The following is a 24,622-nucleotide window of genomic DNA, read 5'->3' as shown; positions in this document are numbered from 1 at the left end:
GAGTTTCTATTTATTTATAAAGTACTATCAACCGGAGAATGGGATTTGGAATTTTCTGCAATGACGACTAATTGAAAATCTTGGGTTATTTTCCATAAAAACAAAAGGTTGGATTTTGCAAAGTAAAAATGGCCATAGTCTCAGACAGAAGAAGACTCACAAATTATAAATTATTCACCAGAGCAAAAGACTGCGTGACTGCTATGAAAGAGATGGTGACAAATTAATCAATAAAGATTCCCTGAGCGTGTTAAGAATTTGCAGCCCCCTGCTCCTCTGTCATTGCAAGATGATGAATCAAACAAATTCGGGCAGAAATTCCTGGATTAACTGAGCCAGGTACTTATGTCTGAACGTTATTCTAACTCCACCTGAAAGGTCACTGGGTTTTACTCTAGAGGGTGTGTATAAAGCTGATAGAACAAATTAGGGAATTTATGGAAAGCTTTTTTCACTTGGTTCCATTTTAAATTTAAAAAATCCCTGAATAAATTTTGTTCACATCTGTGCTTAATTTAGAAAAATGAATAAACTTGCCTTTTTAACCATGTCTTAATGAATGGGTGTTGGGGTAGGGAGTGGGGCATCTGTTTTGATGGGTGTAGAGTTAGTTAACACATACTAGGTAGGTTATGAGTAGTGCTGACTGTTCACCAATGTGCCAGATTTTACTAAGTCCAGATTTTACTAAGTGACTATGTCTCTAGCACCAACACGTCATTATGTCTGGGAGAAAATACAAGCAATTACAAACCAGCAAGGTAGCTGCATATACAGATTTGGGTTCTACATGTATATGTAGGTTTGCCTGACAGTATTATCCAGAACATGTTTGAACTTGTACAGAGAAATAATGAAACATCTCTTTTGCTAGAGCTCTGGGGATGCCTGGATGATACATATTCCCAGCCGGTGCTCTAGGGAAAGTAATAGCAACACAGCAAGTGGAAATTATAGCTTGCTGGCTCTGCTTTAATCATTTTCAAGCACTCGTATCTTTCAGATGGCTTTGAACCCAAATGAGCTGAAGGCTACGTGTGCCCTGCTATAAATGCGACAACTTACAGAATCTAATTAATCATTTTCATTCATTTCTAGCCTAGGAGCATGGTTTCCATACTTTACCAAGCACCATAATCACATATATGCATATGCATATAGAGAGTTAAATTCCAAGTATTTTAATCTTTTGTTATAATTACAGTTTGAAACCAAGTCCTACATAAAACACATATAGATATTACTATGGGTTTCTAAAATATTATGATTATTATTTTAGCAGGTGTAAGATACTCTGGAATACTGTATAGAGTTTAGACCTTGAGACTTTCTTATACATTTGGATTTCCTTCTTCCCTTGCATTTTTTTTTTTTTTTGAGTGGCCCAAGGGAGAAAAATCCATGTGGTATCTTACGGACACAATGGAACCTGGGGTCAGCTGCCCCTTTACTCCATTCGGTTCCCATTAGTATTAATGAAAATGACACGCATACATCAAGAGAAAAAAGAGACCTCACGTGTTCTAAACTGAAGCTGAAAGACAGTCCTGCTATCTGCCAAGGAGCAATTTAATTAAACTCTTATTTATTGCTACACACTCTAGTTTCATGGGTTTCAGAGAGCAGTAGCGGCAGCCGTGCTTGCTTATTACAAAACCAGTCTTGCTTACTTTCAAAAGGGTTTTTAGATCAATAATCATTGAGACATATATTGCACAGTCTGACTTGAGAACTGAAGCCGGTATGTCTTCAATGAAAAATGAAACACACTTATTGTATTTGTAACTAATGTTCCTTAAAAGTAAAGCAAATATTGATATTCCAGGCACACATAAAAACCAAGATCTATAACTAAGTGTGTAAAATGCACACTGCACGCATTTAATAATCATACTCCATTTTCAATAATGGGAAACAAGGTACAATGACTGCTATAATTCACCAGCCCCTTTTTTTCTTCAGCAAGCACCACATTGTTTTATTACAATATAGCGATCCTGCCACATTACATTTTACAGTATGTGTACAAGAACCATAAATACACCAGCCCATCTAAAATATGCAGCAGTGACTCTCCCAGCTTTAGTGATACTTGCAACTTTGTTTTTTATGTGGATTTCACATTTTGTTGATGTGTTTGCAATGAAATCAGTCCTGCCCAGAAGAGGAATTATTTTACATTTCCATTAAAAGCTACAGTAGTAAATAAACCCATCAGAGTTTATGTAGATATCCATGAGAACATCGAGGGAAGCCTGTTAAAATGCCAAACCCTGTGTTAAACATTTGATAAAAGAGTACCTATAAGGCACATTTCTAACATTTTTTTCAAGTGATAGAGTTTTAAAGATATTTTATAAGACTGTACCAAGCTCTACAGAACACTCAAAAATCAAGGGAAGTTTATGTTTGTCAGTAAAGCAGCTGTACAGCTCATCACCATGGAATGTCTAGTCAGGGCCAGAAATGAAAGGGTGATATCGGAAAACTGATAAAAGGCTACCAGAGTCTGGTGAAGTTCATAGACCGTTGGCTTAAAACACACATGCACACACTCAAAATAAGCATGTAGTAGATTACAATCATTAAGTGGTGATAAATAATAATTAATGTTCCCGTAATTGAAAATTTGAAGAATAAATTAACAAGGAGGTTTATGTAGGCCAATACATATATGGGATATGAGTCAAGACAGCTGGCTGACTGAGGAGAGAGAAGAACCACAGCAATTAGTTAATTTAGAGAGATACCGTGAATGTTTTTATGATGTCCCATTTAGGTTTCCCTTTAAAAAAGTGGTTGCAGTTAAATCAAAAAGAATAAGGGAAAGCATTTGTGACCCATAAGCTATGTGCCAAATAATGTACTAGTCATTCTTATATACTTCCTTCAATTAAAAGCTTAGGACCATCTGGAGGTAGGCATTATCATCACTTTTATTTCTGTAAGAGAGGAAAACAGCTTAGAGGGAGGAAATTGTCCAGAATCATACAGCCAGTGATCTTCAGAAGTAGGGTTTGGATTCCTGTCTGTTGATTCCAAAGCTCAAGCCTTTGGTGCATGAATGTGCAGTCAAAACTAAAACAATCACCATAGATCAGGCGTGCTGTGGACGAAAGATGTATGATATCAGTTGTAAAGACCAATCTCGTTCACTCATGTAACACTAGTGTTTAATGCAGGATTTGGTTCTTTCATAGGCTCCACTGGAGGTTCTCGTGGATGTCTATATAAACTCCAACAGTTTATTTACTACTATAGCTTTTAATGAAAATGTAAAATATTTTTATTCTGGGCAGAACATAACAAAATGTGAAATAAGGTATAACAAAATGTGAAAAAAGGTATTCCTGAAAATTAGAATAATGCAGAGGAATTTATTAAAGAACTAGAGAGATCTTCAATTGTTGCTTCTACTATAGATGCCCTGTTCTTATCTCTAATCTACTAGTGAAGAGGGTTGATGCCATGTAGCATTCATTCACGAAAGATATGATCTAAGATGACTTTTTTTTAAGTTTTGTAGAGGAAAAATGAGAAAAAAAATAATAAACTTATTATAAAGATAAATTTATTTAAAATTTATAATTCTGAGATTGCATGTTGCTGTTAAATGTCCTTTTCTAAATGAAATAATGGTTATGGCAAATGGTTGTTATTATGTCTTGTTATTATGTCCTTCCCTGAGAAAAAAATTAAAAATTGGCAACATACAGCCAATTCCTCCTCTTAGGGAGCGTGGGGGGAGCAATTTTACTGTGAAATCCAGATGTCTGGGAGCCCTTCGCTCAAGGAGAAATGCCAACACACTTCTATGCAGCTGGAATAAATAAATGGAAAAACCAATGAAGAGAATGCTGAATAAAGAGAAAGGTAGAAAAATGATGGTGAGAAAAAGTTAGTCATAAGGGAATAATGAAGTCATCACAACAAATAATAAAAATAAAATAAAGTTATCCCTCAGGTGCTTACAACACATTCTTCCTTCCTGAGCTCAAAGTGAGAGAGATCTTACTCAGCCAAAGAAAGTTATAAGGGGAACAAAACAAACATCAAAATTACTCAAAGCTTGACGTACTTGGACGTATTGACCAAGTGCTTCCCAGTCTTGGCTTGTGATTGGTCTGACAGCCACCGTGGAGAACACGACGGCTATCACACATCAGACACGGAGAAGAAATTACCATCCAGGAGGCATGGGGGAAGTGATAATTTATCCTGCTTGCTGACTCTATCACTTGGAGCTTAGCTCCATTAGTCATATTGATTCTAGATCTTCCACCTTGACTGGTACAGAGCACTTGTTATGACAAAATCAAGTTGTTCACATTCTTCATTGTTTTACTTTGAAAGTAAATGTGTTTGTCACTGAGAAAACATGACTCCAACAGTTGCTACATCCCTAAGACCAAAAGGCATCATGACTGTTTGGAAAGAATGCATTAGCCATGACTGGAATACAATAAACTATTTTAGGGTAATTGGAGCGGGGATGAAGTTAGACCAAATGGTTTTAGGAAGAGAGAATAATGGATGCGAACCTCCACATGACCTTGCGTCAACATATTACAGTGAGAGAATAGCATACAGGCAGAATTAGTTTCCTGAACATGCCAATGGTATGGTATGGATGAATAGTAAAATAAAGAAATGAAGTGTTAATAGATTTCATTATCTACCAAATACAACTAATAACAATCGACAACCACCTACTGTGCTATGTGTAAACATTATAGGAATTGAGGTAAACGGTACCATCTCTTTTAAATCAATCTGCACGGCATCCTTATGAGGCATTATTATCCCATTTTGCATATGAGGACCTTGAAGTATAGAAAAATTATAGCATTAGCCCCAAATCAAACAGCTAATAAAAGGAGGCACTTGGATTGAACTCTACCTGTCTGCAAGGCCCATGCTCTTAAATAATATATTTATAGTAAATAATGCCTCCCTTGGATTTTAAGGCCCCACCAAGATTGTTTTTTCCAGCCCCTTCTCTTTCAAGTAGAAAAAGCAACAGCTCCACTTAAAGAAAAACAAATACAATAAATTCTAAGGGATTGTAACTTTCCTAGTGATGACGTTGAGAAGGAGACCTTCTCAAGTAGGTCTCCTGCCTTCCATATGTCACATTTCCTCTACTCATGTCAACTGGAGCTGCGAAATAGTGTATATCATGAGTTATGAAGGGACTACCCAAGCAGAGATTGAGGTACATGTTGCAGGAATATGTTGTATTCCCAACTGTGCATCTTTTGGGGTTCAAATATGGGGTTCAGCAGGCTCTCTACTTTAAAGTGACTTTCTTTGAAGGCTGGTGGTCTGATGTGCATTCACCTATGATGTGTATTTTTGACTCACCAGTTTAAGGTCATGGGTGAGGTCTACAGCTATGCTGCGCGCGTGTGTGTGTTTTCATGTGAAGCAAATCAGGCCATTTGAGGAATAGATGTACAGTCTAGATAATGACCACTCTTTGTGGAAGAGAACATATATTTGTCTGATTCACCATGTTTCTCATACTGATTTCCTCTTTACCCATCTCTTATACAAATTCATTTCATGCTTCACGGTCCAGAGCTCATGGCCACCCAATACGGGTAACTCCTTGATTAATCAGTAAAATTTAACATAATTTTTGTTGAAATTTTTTGCCTACTCTTTTCATTTACGCGTTCCCTCAACATATATTTTCTGAGTGCCTATCACATGCCAGGTATTCTGCTAAGGGCTGGCTATGCAGAGATGAATATGGAATAGTTGCACATGATGCCTATGATGTGATTACAGGCCAGCGGGCATATGCTAACAACTATCTGTTGATGCTGGCTCAATTCAACAACAACAAAAATTATTGAAATCTGCTATATGGCAGCCACTGTATTAGACATTATGTAGAGTATCTTAGTGAGAAACTAAGTTACCTGGCTGCAAAGATTCTGTCTCAGGGATTCTCAGCGAGGGGTGTTATTTGGCAGTGTTTGGAGATATTTTTGGTTGTCACAACTGGGATGTGAGGGTGGAGGTGCTACTACTATCCTCTAATGAAGATGCCAAGGATGCTACGAAACATCCTATACCGAACAGGGCAGCCCCCATAACAAAGGGGAATCAGGCCTCAAATGTCAATAGTGTCGATGTTGACAACCCCTCCTCTGTCTTATGTTCCCTCGAGTCTCGCGTCAGAGTTAAGTATTAACTGGAAAGTAGCAGAAAAAGGAAGAAGGTTATCTTTGATAGAGAGTGTCCTCAGTTGCCTCAAGGATCTATAGAGCCTTCTGGCAGCCAGGAAGGAAACAGAAATAAGGAAACTGGGAGATAAAAAAACCACTAAGAGCATGATTAGGCCCAGGTACAGAAGTGATTTAGAGCGAAATTTCAGACTTCAAAGCAGGCAAATGAAAGGAATAATGGTCCCGGTGCTTTAAATGCAGCAAATAAGGTAAGCCATAATAGCGTGAAGGAGCCTTGATTAAATAAGCCCAACTGAACAAATGTGTACAGGGTAAGAGCAAATGCAAAGGGTAACTGAGACAATGGGGAAAGAGCAGGAGGAGAGGAGAAACTCTCTTTACACAATGAATCGCAGAGGTGATCTGGGAAAAAACAAAAGCTCTTTCCACAACTGTGGTATCAAAGAACCTTTGAGAGGATATCTATGTTATCTGGATGAAAATATCTTGCCTCTTGGAAACAATAATGACAACACTCCACTGTCCTTTGTCTGCCTGAACCCCGGCTTTAGTGAAATACCCAAACGACTTGTTATACAGCCCTAAAAGCCACAGCTTCACACAGGCCTCTAATGGACTCAGAGTCACTGGTGAATAGAAAGATCTCAGCACTTATCAAGGAAAATGTGGAGCAAGTACAAAGGAGGCGAAGGAAACCTTCAAAGGCTTTGTCAAATAGTTGGGAAGTCCATGCTGCATACAGAGGTAAAGGGCTGGTACGGGGGCATCTAATGACAGAAAGATCCTTGACCCCTCCCTTCGGCAGCTACCTTTGTTCTGAATCAGAGAAGAGAAGGGCACCCATTAGGTAAGCGGTGGAGTGAACAGAGTGAGTCAAGGCCACGTTGTTCGATAGCAGTGACATCGAGGCTGGTGAACACAAACGTCTACATTGTCTACACTTCCTCCAGCCAGCTTGGAGTGACCCCTGCAGCAGAAAGGACAAGAGGGCTTAGAAAGACAGGCCTGCTTCTTTCTGTGTTGATGGAGGCAGGTATGTTGGTCACAGCAGGGGACTATTAAAAGTATAGGCCTCTGCTGTGGATTTCTTATTCTGATTCTTGGGACTTTTCTGCAAGCTTGAAATTATTTACAAATAAATAGTGTTTAAAAAGTTAGTTCCAACAGTGGCAAAGAGACATACATATTTATAACATCCTATAGGCTTTCCCGTTGCAACCTAAGTACTGGGTCCTTGAACTAAAAAATAATATGGACATTGAAAAAAACAAATCTGGTGTCTCATTTATGATTCCAAACCTTCAGTGGCTCCCTATCACCTATGAGCAAAAAAAAAATCAAAGTTTTTCAGGATGGCAAACAAAGCTTTCTGTGATCTGGGCACTGTCTACCCTCCTAGAGTCTCTACTCCAGCAAGTCTCCCACTTGTTCTTTAGGCTCTCTCAAAATCAAACTAACTGTATTTCCTGGCCAACCGTGCTGTTTCATATCTATGTGCTTTGACCATGCTGATCTTATGCCAAATGTTCTTTGTAATTTCAACCACAATGATCTTGTATTCATCCCTCAAAAACCTGTGTGGAAATTATACTCTGTAAGGTCTTGGATAACCGTTCTGGCCAACAGAAATAATCATGCCCCTTCGGTTTTAGTATTGTTATCATTATAAATATCGCACTCTGTTTTAGTTATTTATATATTTATTTCATTTACTGACTGCTTGAGCTTGGCAGGAATAGAGACCTTGTCTCATTTATCACTGTATGCCTTGAGGCAGAGAAGCTATCTGTTAAAGTAGTAAGAGATTAAAGCTGTCTTATACCAAGCAAGAGACTGTCCACGAATTGTCTTTAAGTCATGCTCTGATATCAGGCACAGCAAAAGATGACCAGACATCAACGGGTGGGTAGTGCGATACGACAGAAAGGATTCAGCACTGAAATCAGATACACCCTTGCTATATTGTCTATTCCCTCCCTTAGCAAGTTCACAGCATACGGTAAATAACAGACACTGTAGGGTGGTCTCAAGATTTGGGCTTTGAAATCAAAGGGAACTAGGCCACTTACTGTCTGAGAGTCTTTGGGGGAAGTTACTTAATTAATCTAAGCCTCAATTTCCACATCTGTAAAATGTGATAACTGTACCTAACTCAGCTGAAAGAATGGAATACGATGACATGTGGTAGTGCAGCAGAGGGCCTGACATGTGGTCCTCAATATATGGTGACTAATGGTCATGAACGAAGATTCTATCATCTTGGCAGATCACAATATTGAATGAAATGACATATAAACACAACCCGGTATTTATCAGCTCCTATCTACTTTAAAGTCTTTACTCCCCATTAGCTTTGTTTTCCTCTTTATCTCTCATTATGATTACCCCTCTCTAGTGCCAATTCATACTGCTTATTGTTTGAATGGTTTAATTAAAAATGAGAATGTGAATTCTCTGGCTATCAGAGAGAAAGATTTTTCCAGGCAAAAGGTACAATGTTCATTACCATGTAATATTTTACTCCTTCCAAAGATACCCAGATATTGTAACTAAGGCATTTCAAGTAGTACGGCTGTCCCCGCTTATCCATGGCGGATACGTTCCAAGATTCCCAGTGGATGCCTAAAAACATGGATAGTACCAAATACATATATACTATGTTTTTTCCTATATGTACGTACCTTTACTTAAAGGAAGCACTTTACAGCTTCTCTTTAGCATACCTGGATTGCCAATATAATAACCACTTTTGCACTTTGGTCACATAATTAATTAAAATATGGGTTTCTTGACCATAAGCACTGCGATATCATGACACCAAGATGACTACTGCGTGACTAACAGGCAGGGAGCATCTACAGGGCAGATACGCTACTCAGAATGGCATGCAATTAAACTTATGATTGTTTATTTATGGAATTTTCCATTTAATATTGTCACACTGGGATTAACCATGGGTAAATGAAACCACAGAAATTATAAACCGTGAATAAGGAACATCTACTATACATAGATGACGATGATGAAAGATTAAACTGAACTCGGAGCCTCGCACATAACTGATGCACCACAGTGACTGCTCCTGTCAAATTTTGGTAGTATTATGCAGATCTGTTCTTCTGTTTCCCTGCATAGGGATGCCAAAGCTGCCTCCTGAAGGTGATCTCTAAATGATACTGTTGAGCCAGCACATGAATCGTCAGTCTGACACCTCCTGCACACAGAAATCAAGGTTTAAACCATCACTTTGTAACTAGCAAGGTCCAGTGCTGGCAGTCTGTGCAGGGTGAGGAATAGCACACATGATTAATAAACACATCTATAGAGAGACTCTGTTGGGAGGATTGACAGCCAGATCTGTAAGCCAATACTGAATCAACAATTAAAAGAACAGTTCCAATTCAGTTAAGCCAGAGCCAAGAGAGATTCAGTTATATTTAAATCAAAATTCACCACAGCAGGGGATTATCAGCTGTTCGGCTCAGAATGTTGGATGTTTTTCTTGGAAGCTTAACTGATATAACCAAGTGAAACTGAGTTATGTGTAGATGTGAGCTGTGCAGCTGCTAAGCTAGGGTGGTGTGCCTGTAATCTTTGGTGTGGGAGCCACTGCAATTTATACAAACTCAAGCTCTGGGAGTTTCAATAAATCACTCATTCGCTCAATGTACTTTGCCGAATTTAAAGTGGCTCCAAGAAAAGGGCACAGCTCTTTAAGATTTTTACAGAGTGGAGAAGCTTCAGAGCTATGCAGCACAAGGAAAGAGGCCACAGATTCTGGAAGTGAAGCTAAACTGCAATAAGATCAGCTGGGTGTATCTCAATAGTACCTGTAGGCGGATGCTTATTCTGCAGGTCTCTAAACTACCCCATGAAGGAGAAATGGGCACGCTCTATTTTACTAGCAGTTCTGTAAAAAATTAGCCTGTGGTTATTGTGAAGTTGCCCACAGTTCACAAAAAGCAAAAGCATTACAGACGATGGCATTTCTTCTCCTATAGGCTATACGGGCAGCACTTAGGATTTGGGAATCACGGCAAAAGATTACCAGAAGAAGCTGCTAATGGAGTGGTTGTGGTTGTTTGTTTCTGTTTTAATAAGTTATGCCCAAAAAACAAAGGCAGTCTACAGTTGCTAAGTGAATCAGGCTGGTGTGTGGCGTGCTTCCTAGAAACATTAAAATCCATGCTGCCTCAGCAGGACTGGGATGGAGTTCTTGCTTCGTGCCCATGAAGCATTCCTGCTGAATTACAGAACTGCAGCTCTTTATGTGGAGGCCTCCCAGACTGCTTTTTCTCCTGCATAATTCAAGATATAAAGACTGTTTATTGCTGCTAAACTGTGTAAGGAGGCACAGGACAGAGATATAGCTCTATGCCTTCATTATGTTAATTTAGAACTCATACATTTCCTTTTCTTATGGGTTTTTCTTTACATTTTTACTATTGATTGATTGATTGCTAGCCTTCCAAATTTCCTCCAAACTGCCTTCCCTCTTGATCCATTTGCATCTTCTCCCAATTTGAGAAACCTTAAGCACAATATGACAATTTTATATCTTTGAAAGGATAAAGGGTATAATTTCCTGCCAGAAAAAAAAAAATGAGGGAAGAGACAGAGAAAGATAAAGGCATAATTTGTTGACAGTGTTTCTCCATCCCATCAAAGGCTGTTCAAAGTCATCACTGGCACCGAGCAACTCTGCCAAATAATCTCTAGAACTTCAACACAATGCAAATTCCAATGTCATCAAATACAAGGTTTGATTGCAATTGGGGAACAATAAGGCTCAGACCTGGAATCGTAGACTGAGCAAGAAAACAGAGGAGAAGCAGTAGGCATGCATGTGTGCGCATACACCGGTACACATTCATATATGCCATTCTCTTATCCTAACACTCTTAGCCATATATGCATGACATAAGCTGGTGGGCTAGTTAGGAATAGACATGACTCTGCTTGTGCTCAGCATGCAATCTCCAACAGATAAAAAAGCTTCATCAGGGAGAGTTTAAGAGAATAGGCTGGGAAGCTATGCTGCCTGGGCTAAATTACGGACTCAATCATTCAGTAACTGTACCCTCGAGGGAGCTATTTGATCTCTCTGTACCTCAGTTTCCTTATTTATAAAACTGGTATATTATTAGCACCTACCTCAGAGAGTTGAGAGGATTCAGTGAACAGTGCCTGGCATAGAATACATATGCAATGAATGTTAGCTATATAGTAGTTCCTTCATGAATTTATACATAAAAGAAATGATTCTACAAAACAGAGATATTGCTATATTAGCCTACCCACAAGTGGTAGCTTTAAGGATCAAATGAGTCAATATATGTGAAAGTCTTTGTAAATTTTAAAGTAATCATTTAAATTTAAGAGTTTATTATTATGTGTACTCACAGCAATCTGCAAATGTTCATCCACTAAGTCACAAATGTTTCTTAGACATCTACTCTATTCCCTGGTGAATTTGTGTTACCTGCTACGAAGGGTGAGAAAGGATACTGAAAGTATAATTTGCATTGCTTATCTTGAAGGAAATTATCTTGAGTAAATATGACACACAATCATGAAAAGTTAAATACAATAAGAATTTAAAAAGTGAATATAAAAAAGGTTCAAAGAAATACGCTATGAGTTCAGAGGGATGGAAAAAAAAATTGTCCAATTTTGAGAAGTCCACATCAATTAAATCAGGTATTTCTAAGAAAGAGAGATCAGTGTCAGCTGGGATGGCCCGGGAAGAAGGCAAAGGCTGGTTAGGTTTAAAAACATCCTCCAAGACATTGTAAAGTACAGGTGGAGGAGGTCAAGGACATTCTAAACAATGAGAAATAAAGATGACACAGAGAAAGGACTGTAAGTAACATAGAGAGTAGTCCCTGGGAAGAAAGAAGGTGGATTGTGTAAAGATGACCTAGCAGATTATAGAGAAAAAGGAAAGAGGAAGCAAGATCAGCAACTAAGCAATCTTAGTAATCTCATCTTGGGTCTCTATCCTTGGCTTTGAAAAGTGTCCAGCAGTCTCCCCTTATCTGTGGGGGATACTTTCCAAGACCCCTAGTGGATGCTTGAAACCAAAGGTAGTCTCATACCTTGTAGACACTGTTTTTTTTCCTATATATACATACCTATGATAAAGTTTAATTTATAAATTAGGCACAGTAAGATATTAACGATAATAATAGACTACAACAATTTTAAATATATACTGTAATAAAAGGTATGTGAATATGATCTCTCTAAATGTCTTACTGTACTATACTCATCCTTCTACTTCTTGTGATGATGTGGCATGATACAATGCCTGTATATGTGACAAAGTGAGCCACTCAGATTGCCCCCGAATTGAAAACTTATGAATTGCTTATTTCTGGAATTTTCCATTTAATATTTTTGAACCATGGTTGACCATGGGTAACTAAAATCACAGAAAGTGAAACAGTAGATAAGGAGTGGCTACTGTAATTCTCTCTTCCATGTTTCACTCCCTCCAGGAATACAGAACAGGAATGAAAAGCAATACAAATTAGGAACTTTAGATGCTTTCTATCCTTTCCTTCCTAAGGAAACAGAGCTTCCCAGATAAAGATGTGGTAAAAGTCAACACACTAACAAAATTTACTTAAAGACCAGTATTAATGACAATGGTATTTGGGCTGGAGACATACACTTTTTAAATGACTTATATTAACCTCATTTCCCATCTACCTTACGCTAGCAATTTTTTTTTTTTTTTTTTGATATGTTTTAAGAGAAGTAATTTACTGGCACTTAATTACTAGTATTTAACCAATTCAACATTCTCTTTTCTTAAGAGTCCATTAGGTTTCTATTACAATATTATACATTCTAATCAAATGTGGCTTTCTGCAAAGGTCTTCATTGTCAGTCTCCTCAAAGCCAAGTTTATCTGGACTATTAGATATTCTCCCTGCTTTGGCTGCACCAAATTAGATTAATTATTTATACCTGAGGTTCATTGCTTCAGAACTTGGGCACCTCACTTAACATTGCTCTAGTGAATTATTAAGAGCCTTATTTTTTAAATAAAATCCTCATTTCATAGTCTGTTTGATTGAGGTTAAACACAATAGTCTAGTGATTCTTGTATTAAACAGTTCAATGTCATAAGATTCTCTCTGGGTTTTATGCCAATGAACACATTTGAAACAAATGAACCTTTCATTAAGAATACCCTCACAGGGAAGAAGGGCAAAGAACTTCCGACCTGAAAACTGTCTGGCACCAGTCTGGGCAGAATTATTAAAATGAGTCATAGATAGTATGCAGATTCTATTGTTTATCATCAGGAACAAATTAGAGATATGGAAGGGGCCTTAGGAGCTTTCTAGTTCCCTTGCTTATTTTACAGATGGAGAAAAACAGATTAATATCTCACAAATGGCCTTCAGCAGAGTGACTTGTATTGTTCCAATGGCCATTTTTAGATATTGGTCAAAGGCATCAAGTAGGAAGACATGGCACATGCACTGTTATGGGCAGGATCCTTAATTGCGCACAACAAACTCTGTTCTAGCTTATTTATGCAGGAAAGGACTTTATTAAAGAGAATAAAAGTGCTCAGAACCTCCAGGAAGGACAAAGGGCCAGGCTGCCACCCAGCTGGAAACGATGTCCAACGACATCGCAGGGAAAGGGACAGTCACTTAGCAACACCCTCGCAATTCTTAAAACACAACATGGCTCACAACCCTGAGACTTGGGAGAGATGCCCGTTCCTCTAGCCACCCCTAAAACCTGGCATCTCAACCGCCATCCTCTCCAGAGAAGGGTTTCCACACAAATACCTCCTTATGCTGCTCATTTCTCCATCCTATCTTGTGTGAGAACACCTGACTAGTGGGGCCTAACCACAAGTCTAGATTGTGTCCGTTGCTTAGCTTTGGGGCCTTAATTCTCAAAGACACTGAATTATTTTGAGTAGGCTGTTTACCTTGATGAGAGCAGAATTAGCCTTAGACACTAAGCCTTTATGGCAAGTTTTATTGTCCACGGCAAAAATAACCTGTTAAGATTTACAAGCTTTATTAACAGCAATAACCATTTAACAGCCAACATCAGTAAATCAGGGTTTATTGAGAACTCTACAATTTTAATCTGTGGAAAACCATTAAAATGTCAGATTTTCATTGGACATAATTTCTAACTTTTATGAAAGATAGATTTTCCATTTAATTGGGGAGTATAAAATAGTGCAGTGTGGGATAACAAATTGTTTTGAAGAGAGAAAATTGGTTTTAGCTAAACAATAAGCGTCGAACACTGAAGTTGCTATTTTAACTTAGAACTGCCCCAAGGTTAAGGTTAAAAGTAACTGCAGTGGAAAATATATTCTAATATGTCTAGCCACAGGATGAGCTCACAGAGTTTAGAAAAGATTATATTATTGTCTGTTCACATTTCAGGTATTTTGGAAAAAGTGCATGACCTATTATTTCATCCAAACTGGTGTCTAAATCAGTGTGGTGAGACTCCTCAAATTCACGTATTACTTTTTGAAACGTGTTTTTACTAACAATAATACCATACAAGACTCTCTAATGGGGCAAATAAGGTAAACACACATTGATAGGCACCAGCTTCTGTCAATAACCATTTATTTCCTCCACGTGATAGATTACAAGAGAGGGAAGTAGGCAGCTTTTTGGAGAATGTCTTTGTCTTTTGAAGAACCTGAAGGGAAAAAAATGAGGGCACAGGCTGGGGAGCAGAGCTCATGGCAGCCGGGCATGAGGAGGGATAGCTTTAGCATCCTACTTCCTCATGGAGCTGAAAATGTGTTAGACATTGCAAGAGTTTCAGTTTTAATCTGATTCCCCAACCATAATAGAGCCCCTCACCTTTCTTTGAGAATCAAAGACTCATGAAGCTTTAGAAAAGAGGAAGAGAAAGAGGAAGAACAGAAATCACAATAATCTCTACTATTTAAAACATTTAAAACAGAAACTGTGCTAAATGTTTTCATATTCTTTTTTTTTTTTCTAAATACCTACAGCACCTGGTATGCCTGGGTGGTCTCCCACCCAAGTACTATCCAGGCCCAACCCTGCTTAGCTTCCGAGATCAGCTGGGATTTAGGCACATTTAGGGTAGCATGGCTATAGACCTGTTTTGCATATTCTTCTCATAGCCTCACAGAAATCTTACAAAGAAAGTACTGTTCCCATTTTCAGATTAGGAAATTGCAAGTTCAGGGTGCCTAGCAAATTGCTAGAGGTCGTAGAGTTAGGAAGTGCTAGTCAGGGTTTGACCGTGGATCTGTATGACTCCAAAGTTCATATTTTCCCCCATGTGCCACACTAACAACCATCAGTTCTGTTAACACCATTTTCCTACCCCACTGATGTATACCAGGGGAGAGAACACTCCAATATAGACATCAGTATGCACTTATCAGAATATACGTAGGGCTCTTCATGACAACGAGATATGTCAGGGCTAGGGCCAAACGTAGGAAAATTGTAATGATGTTGAGATTACTCTTACTCCTTTCACCTCTTTTATAGGCTCCCTGTTCTTCTTTCATAGCCTCCTCCCTGTTGAGTTTAGACACGCTATATCCTCCTATCTCCTAGAATAGCATCAAACCCAGTCTCCTGGCCCTTGGGAGTACAGAGCCTCCTCGGAAGTCCTGCTGCAGGCGCCCTGCTCCCCTCAGTTCCCAAAGCTTTTATTCTCAGTGCTGTGCTCCTAGTTTAATCACCCGATTATCCATTTCCAACAAAGAAACAGAATTGAGTATATTTAGGGTTAGCAATATTAGCTAGAAGAGATTTTAATCTAAAAAACTCTACTTCTAAGGGTGGACTATCAGGCAACATAGCAATATGCTATCACTGGCCTAGGGGCTCCCAAGTTTCAAAAAGGCTGGGAACACTAACTAAAACCACAGTCTAATTAAAAACAAAAAGTATTAGAGAAAGGAAAGACCTGAGCTTTTAGGTTGGATTGCTTCTTAGTGATTTGAGAGCCTGTAAGATGGATGTGAAAACACTGATAGCTTTCCAGCATCTCACAGCAGTCTTTTGCAAAATTAATGAGAAAGGAGAAACCATTTCACACAGTACACAGCAACTGGGGGCATTCCATAACGGTAGCTCTTTCTATTGTTATACAAACCCCCTTCTCTGGTCATATAGATTCGTTAGTTGCCAAAAAGTTCTTTCTTACAAAGAGAAGACAATTGTATGCATCTTATGAACACGAGACTTGGACTTGCCCCAGGTTGTCTTTCATTGTGCCAAGGTTTCCTACACCACCGTAGGACAAGACCAAAGGCCCTCCAGCCACAACCCCTTCCAGTGATGATCCCTTGGGCCCCACAGGAAGTGGCCGAAGAGGGAATCAAGCGGTGCAGTGAAGAGAGTGGAACATGGCCTGCTCAGTGAAGATAACTGATATTTCACAGTGACGATTACATAACTGATCGATTTCTAATCACAGTTCCTAATTACTGTCAGACAGAAGAGTCATTAACTGTAGGATCCCCTCATGGCTGTGCAGACAGTAAATACAAAGATACACTCCTTGAAATCCGAAGACCATGCAACAGGCCTTGGCAGATATCTCCACCCCAGGAAACCTTGACTGTGGGAGGTAATGAGTATTTTCACTTTTCTTCCCTAGCCTTCTCTTTCTCTCAGCTTTTTGCTTTCATTCTGCCTTCCCTTCCATAAAAACACAGATGATGGTGGTAATAACTACTGTGTAAGCTACTGCGGAAAGTAAAAGAGTTGTAAATATTGGTGTAGAGATATAAGTAGTGCCAACTCATAAATAAGTGAAATTCTAAAATAACTCAAGTGTTTGGAACTGGGATGCTTCTCTGCCTTACGATGATGCTATAAATGCTTGTTAGGGCCCCATAATAGCTCATTAACCCACAATGAGGCTGAAACACTCTCCATATCTATCTACCATACAAATGTAGAAAACAAAGCTTTTTTTTCTTTTCCCACTTCAGCATTTCTGTTTTAAACCATCCTATAGTCCCAGTTGCTCCTAAGAATGGCCTGCTAATTTTAGCCAGCCTGACTCTAAAATTTATTCCTAAAACTTACACGTGATTAAAATGAAAGAGTGATATGATGTCAAAGGGAGAATGTGAAGTGTATTGAGGTGGATTTGATCTCCCTCCAATTTCATGTCCACGTGGAGCCTGTGCATGTGAGCTAATTGGAAAATAGCATCTTTGCAGATGTACTGTGACCCAGAATACTAACATGAGGCCATACTAGATTAGGGTTGGCCCTCAACCAATGACTCATGTCCTTACAAGAGGGACATTCAGACATACAGAGACACAGAGCAGAGAATACCACATGAAGACCAAGGCAGAGACTGGAGTGATGTGTCTACAAGCCAAGGGACACCAAGCATTGCCAAAAACTGCCATAAGCTGGGAGAGAAGCATGGAACAAATTGTTCTCTAGAGCCCACAGGAAGAACTAATCCTGCCTACATCCTGATTTCTGATTTCTAGCCTCCAAAACTGTAAGAGAATACATTTTTGTTGTTGTTGTTGTTTTAGGCTACCTGGTTTGTAGTAATTTGTCACAGCAGCCCCAAGAAACTAATATAGGAAGTGAATACTTACAGTTTGCAAATCTGGCAGAGGGTAGGTACCAGAAAAGAAAATATACTTTCTTTCTGATACATCTGTATTGGGTTCCCTCCTCCCCTGTTCAACAAATCTCCCAAATATTTTTCCACTAACTGGTTTGTGTGGCCATTGTAAGTTTATCATATCCTGTTCCGCTCTTGTGGTTACAGATGAAAGCAACATCAGAAGCAAATGAAGATAGAAAATGAATTTAGTTATCAGGCAGAACTGATTTGCCTTCAAGAACAGGGGCAAGAATATGGAGGGATGTGCACAGAGATGTTTCCTAGCTTGAAGCCAAGTTTAGCCTTTCCCAAGAAGTTGAACAAAGAAGAATGCTTCTTACTTCCTAGAGGTTTATAATCCCTAAATCCCCCACAGTGTCTAAAAAGATGCTTCAATACGTGTGGGTGGCTGTGTTGTACATGTATATATGGGGAGCTGTGGGTGTGGGTATGGGTGTGTGTATGCATGCATGCATACTCATAGATGCATTTACACACCAAGGTATATCTTCCTTTTGGTTATTATCTTACCAGAATGCACATCCTTTTCCCTTCTCATGTATGTATGTATGTATACATGTGTATATGTATGTATGTATGTCTTCAAAGAGCAGGTGGAGAATGTTTTATTCACCTGTTAGAATGGAATGGAAGACCAAAAAAAAAAACCCAAAAGTCTAATGGGTTTCACAGTTCTGTCTGGGGAAGGTCCTGATATTACCCCAAATATTCATCAATATAGGCAGGAAACTAGTTTTTTATTCATAGCCAACAAATATTTATTGGGCATCTGGATATGAGAAGCAGTGTTTTATGTTCTGGGGATACAGCGATAGAAAAAATAAAATATCCTTCATGGAGCTTAAATTCTAGTGGAATAGACAGAAAATAAGCTAAGTAAATATAATAGTGTGTTTGTGATAAGAGCTAAGGAGAAAATATGAAGCAGAGAGTGGAGTTTAAATGTCTGTATGTGGGGTGAGGAGGTCACACTTCCAACAAAGTGTCCAGAGCAGGCCTCGTGGAGCAGGTGACACTTGAGCCCGCCCAAAAGGAAGAGATGAAGCGATAGCTGGGGAAGAGCGTTCTAGCAGCGGGGCCCTTGTGTACAAAGGCCCTGAAGTGTAAACGTGGCCGGTGCAGCTGAGGAACAGTGAGGAGGCCAGTGTGGCTGCAAGGGGGTCAGATGCAGAGTAGCAGATGAGGTCGGAGGTAACAGTGGGACAAATTATTTTGGATCATGTAAGGCACCAAAAGAACAGAGACTTATATCCCAAGTGATCTGGGGAATTTTTGAAAGATTTTGAATAGAGTTAGACTTTAAATGGCTGCAAGACTTCTAGTAGGTCATTGATCTGAGCATGTTTCCTTGCCTCTAAAACGCAAAGGCTATGCCAGGTAAATATCAAAGTTCTCTTCCAACTGTAAAAATGATTACTAGACATCTAAAACACATTAGGTTCCCACAAGCAGACAGCTAATAAAACGTGACCTTCCTCTCCACTTCACTCTTCTCATATGCAGCCAAAGCTGAAGGTGGTGACCCAGCACAGGCTTGGAAGGAAGCCTGGCCATACGACATAGGTGAGGCATTTTTATGTATGAAACATTTTAAATTGGGATTTTGAGAGATGGGTAGCAAATGCAGTGAACTGCTGATACCCAAATTAGACTCCCAGGAGCTCTCGGGGTGTCCTAAATGAGACTGACACATTTACCTGTGCACTGAACGCCCTGCTGCCTGTCAGCCCCTGCTCAGGAAACTAGAGCTCACTCTGGAAGGAAAAAGGTGGCAGCAAAACAAAACAAAACAACAACAAAAAAAAATCAAGTATCTTTTTGTTTTACATTAAAAAAAAATCTAAAAAATAAGGGTTTTCCTTTCTAATCATTTCATATCATGCATAGAATGCACTTTAATTTTCAAGTCCGTTTACTCCATTTCTGTGAACCATTTGAGCTTTGAATAGTGTCCACCCAGCACGTTTTCTGTCTAAATATGCAAGCGTGTGTGCCTTTTCATTCCCTTTTATTTTCTCCACTCCTTTGTTCTTCCAACGACGAAATCCCACAGCAATTTTAGCTAAAATGTGAAGCAGAGTCTCCTGTTGCTTTGTTTTGTTTTGTTTTCAACACTTCTACTTCTCAGTGAATAAACTATAGCTCTAAGGACAGTTTCCTAGCTTCCCAGAGAAGAGCCACAACTGGACTATCCTACTGCTTAACTCAGGCCTACGTTTACTAAGCGTTCCTTATACTTCTGAGTTTCCCACCCTCCTGCCAATACTATCTTAATAACTGTATGACAGGTCTATCAGAACATCTTTTAATGGTGACTGGAAGATTTAGAAAGCCTTCTCTATTACCACTGTGTCCTATTACTGACAATTATAGTCTGATATTATGGCAGAAGATCTAGAAAACACTCAAGGAATAAAAAATCCAGAATCCAGTGACTCTGCATTCTAGATGCCTCACTGTGAAGAAAGGATAACAGATCAAAGACTTCACCACTTCACCAAAGTGGCTTCACCACTTTTTCTATTCCTCATGCCAGCACAGTGCCTAACACATAATAAGTGCTCACTGAATGTGTGTCCCATGAAGAATGAGTAAGTGCAAACACCACTGCACTTAACACTAGGGCCGTCCCTCCTTCTCTGGGCACTTACATGACTTCGTTTGCTTGAGCTCAGATTGATCCATAAGCCACGTGCATATCAGAATGCCCAAGGTAACTGACTGAGAACACAGAAGATGCCACCTGCGTGATCTGAGGTCACCGAAAGCAAGAACACAGACCAAATCCTATTCAGGCTGCCTAGCAAGAGCTCAGTGTCAACAAGAAAGTAGACAGGAGCCAATGTGCTCTTCCAACTTCCTTCCTTCACAATTTCCTCATCATCTTTATCAGCTGAGTCCAGACAACAAGAATGCCAGACAGTGGCTCTTTCACTTCATGTATGACCACACAGGACTCTGCCCCACTCTTGGGAACAGGCCAGGTCCCAAGAGTCTGTCTTACCTCAGCAGCAGGGACTCCCTCCGGTGGGCGGCAGTGCAGCACGATCATGCCTTCAATGGGAACCTCCCTCCCCTGCGGATCTTGTTCAAAGTTCTTCCGTAAATCTGCAGAGAAGTGTGAGAAGTATGACACTTTGCTCCAGGGCCAGAATTATTCACATTTGCTCCAAATACAATAAAATAGCGTGCTTACTGTCATAACCTATATACACACAAAAAAGTCACTTGTTTCAGAAGTTCCACAATAAAAGAATTATTTCCCCAAATATGCACAAGCTCGTTTAAAATAAACCTTAACAAAACTGTTCCCAATGCTGTATACTGATGTGAAGGATAAAAGATTTACTGGGAGGGAAAAAAAAAAACCCAACAAAACTCATCATTTCATGAGTCTTTGCCAGCATTATCTGCTTAGCAACTGATGAAACACTTGGCCTATTAATAAATTGCTATCCACAGCTATGATGCAGTTGAGATGCATATGATTTTTTTTTTTTTATTAACTAATGAATACATTATTAATCTGTAACCTCTGCCATTTCCTTAACCCTCTAGGGGGCTCTAGAAGATGGTAATAGAATGAGATTACCTATTAGTCTTTTATTTGTAACCAGGGAGAAGGGGCGACACTGAACCACAACAAAATCTATAATCTACCCAACCAAACATATAATTAAAAAATACAATGCCCTCCATTCCAATACTAATGCCGGGTATCTGTGTAGTGCCTTTCGTGGAAGGCTCGAGGCATTCTGCAAACAAGATGCACTATTAACCTTTTATACGTGGAAGAGAGACACTTGGAGAGGTTAATTGGCCCACCGGTGGTCACAGAGAGCATCAATGCTAGTGATGGGGAAAAATTCACCAAGCTTCTTGACATCCAGTCTGACTGCTAGCCAGCAAAGCTTTCTCAGGGAAAAGACACAGGGACAATTTCAAAGAAATTCATTTGCATGGCTTTCCACTTGAGCACATGCTTCATTAACAACAGTGGGAATTGACCTTTGATGCTTTTGAGGTGTCATAACAACACTTTGATAATTTTAAGCATAAGCTTGATTCTTGCTATCATTTGAAAGCTGGGGGTAGCAGAGCAAAGACAGTTTTACAAGTCTTTCTCAATGTAAATGATTTCCCCCTCCCTCCCTGACAATGTATTTTTCTTCAACTGAGTATTTCAAATTACAGGCTGTGGATTTATTGATTTAATTTTCTTCAGTGCTTACAATAACATGAAATATGTTCCCTGTAAAGAGCAGAGCTCCAGAATCAGTTACATCTTTATAAATTTTATAAATACATTAAACTTGCTTTTAGCAAGTCAAAAACACTCGATGAATAACAAGCACAGCAATTCATGTATTCGCTTTCTTTTGAATTTTACTCTTAATGTTTTCTCTCCCAGAGGCAACCGACGCCTTTTGTCAGTAGTGCTATATACTGAGATCTTCATGCGTGTACGAGGCAAAAGATTCTAAAAAGACTTGCATTGCAAGCAGATGGCAGGATCCATCTTCCCATTTCTCTGCTGTCCCCCAAACTGTAAAGCCAGCTTCTTTCTACTGGAGATCTGTATATTGCCACAGACCCTATGATTCAGAATTTCTGACTTCAACTATGATGAAAGTTATGTAACTGATGACAAAACTGTGAATGAAGGGATTGCGAGTAAACTCCAGAATGAAAAAATCTCATGTTTCCTACACAATTTTACCATAAGTTCTCCTTTGCTCTCTCCCTTTTGCACATGACTCATTTATTTATCAGGACTGTATCAAAATTAGTCTGCCATAGAGTGTGAGTGACTAAAACAAGACATCAGTTTGCTAATGAAAAGGGCTGCGTTTTTTTGTGGCAAATTTTGTTTGGTTTGTTTGCCTTTTTTTTTTTCTTTTCCTTGATTGCTTTGTTTTCTAAAGGAAGTCTCACTCAGGGCTGCTAAATGATGGCTATATCAAATAATCTATATTCAACCAGATGAAGCACAAAAAACTAACAGTGGGAATTTCTATTTTATCTTCTTCTATTTTTTTGTTGTTGTTCAACAGAAATGGAAAAGGTAACAAAAATGCATAGTTGATGGTTACCTCCACACTCCACTGCATTAAGTATATTGGCAGATGAAAAGATAATTAGAGCGGAGTCATTTTGCCTCCCCATTCTCAACTACTCAATAAAATAGAATAATTAAATATATACATATATATAAAGAAAATCCTGTATTGACATTGGGATGTAGAAATGGGTATTGACCATAAACAAGAAACTGAGAAATTTCCAGATCTCGTACAGCCAGGATCACATTGAAGAGGGGATCCATCCAACCTCTTGCTCTGCCCAAATGACATTTGAAATCACTGGAAGAGTTCCAACAAGAAGCATATGAACACCCCGAGGAGATACAAAGATTAAGGGCAATGGAGTAGGGCAGTGGGTTACGGAACAACTGGGTTGTCATATATCTGAATCCAACTCGTAACAGAGCCACTCAGGCACCGGCTAATACACCAAGTGAGAAACCCAAGATTCACCAAGACCTGGCCTATACATAATACTGGTGGCAGGAACACTGGCATTTCTAATTACACCATACAAATTTCAGCTAGCTAATAAATATATAAAAACTATGGAAACAAACTCAGACTCAGAGGTAAGTGCTTCCACCTCTTTCTCTGATTTCTCAACATAGGTCACCCAATCTAATTAGTTTCTAAATTGGCAAATTAAACACTTTTATCACCTATGTTAGTTCCAAGGATTGAAAAATTCAGACAGGAACCTATACAACTTCTAATTGTAGGGAAAACATCTCTAGCCACAAAAAAAGAATTATACCACCAATGAAGGAGACAAAACAGAACTGAAATTAAACGGCTTCCTCTTAAGGTAAGAAACAAGAAGCATTTTTGGATAACTTGTAATTCACGTTCTTTAAAGTCGAAAGGAACTAGAACTAAGAATCTAGAGTCAGGAGTTATAAATAGGATAACATCGGAGATCAAGAAAACTGCCACTTATTCGGGGAAAAAAAAAAAACCCTGCTGAATTAGTAGAATATGTATCATAAAGATGGTAAGTAGCATGCTGAATACTCCAGAAAACTGACCTAATGAAACAGAAGACAGGTGTATCAGTCCGGATCCAGGTGGTAAAACAGTAAGCGCACCAGTTATTTTAACAGAAAACATTAATGTACAGAATTGGAGGACAAAAAAGGCAAAAGGGTGACTGTAAGAAGTAGGTCCCACCCTGGGAATGGGGGATGGGCAAACAAAGGAAAAAGGTGGGGTTGGAGCTTAAAGAGGGATCAAATGTACAAGGAGAAACTACTCGGTGTCCGGGCTGGCACCTGGGAATTTAGGGAGGGTACCAAGGAGTCAAGACCCAGACCTCTGAAGGACTGCTCACCAGACTGGTGCTGGCATCTGGAGACAGGGGAAGGGAGCAACACATAATAAAGCTGGTTTGGAAGCATTTGAAAAAAATAAGCTGGAAATAAGAAGCAACTGCAACTTCCAAGATAAGAAACTCTGTTGGAGTAATGCTGACAGGAACAGAAAATGAACAGAAAAAGGTATTCCTTCTCCCGCATCCACGGTCCAGTCTCGTCTGGCGCCCTCTACAGGTGGAACCTTACAGGGAGCCAGGATCTGGCAAGGGGAGTTTCAGCAAAAAGCTTCACCAATAAAGAACCAGCGGTTTTTAGAGATGGGAGACAATGGCTTGGTAACCAACAAATCCCAGTTTAAAGAACTTCCTCTGTA

The 24,622-nt window shown here is 39.2% G+C and overlaps 1 protein-coding gene and 1 pseudogene across 2 annotated transcripts in view; both read right to left on the bottom strand.

Annotated features, from left to right (window-relative positions):
• UNC5D (unc-5 netrin receptor D) overlaps window positions 1-24,622 on the bottom strand; it is a 480,798-nt gene that overhangs the window by 168,132 nt on the left and 288,044 nt on the right. For both annotated transcript variants that reach the window (XM_039853533.1, XM_039853535.1), the window contains exon 4: window positions 20,857-20,960. In XM_039853533.1, the coding sequence (XP_039709467.1) occupies window positions 20,857-20,960 (104 nt within the window). The remainder of the gene's footprint in view (window positions 1-20,856; window positions 20,961-24,622) is intronic.
• On the bottom strand, window positions 15,211-15,330 carry LOC120595870 (uncharacterized; annotated as a pseudogene).

This window comes from Pteropus medius, unplaced genomic scaffold, assembly GCF_902729225.1.
Source record: "Pteropus medius unplaced genomic scaffold, Ma_sr-lr_union100, whole genome shotgun sequence".
Taxonomy (NCBI): Eukaryota; Metazoa; Chordata; class Mammalia; order Chiroptera; family Pteropodidae; genus Pteropus; species Pteropus medius.
This window is presented reverse-complemented; position numbering and strand designations above follow the sequence as displayed.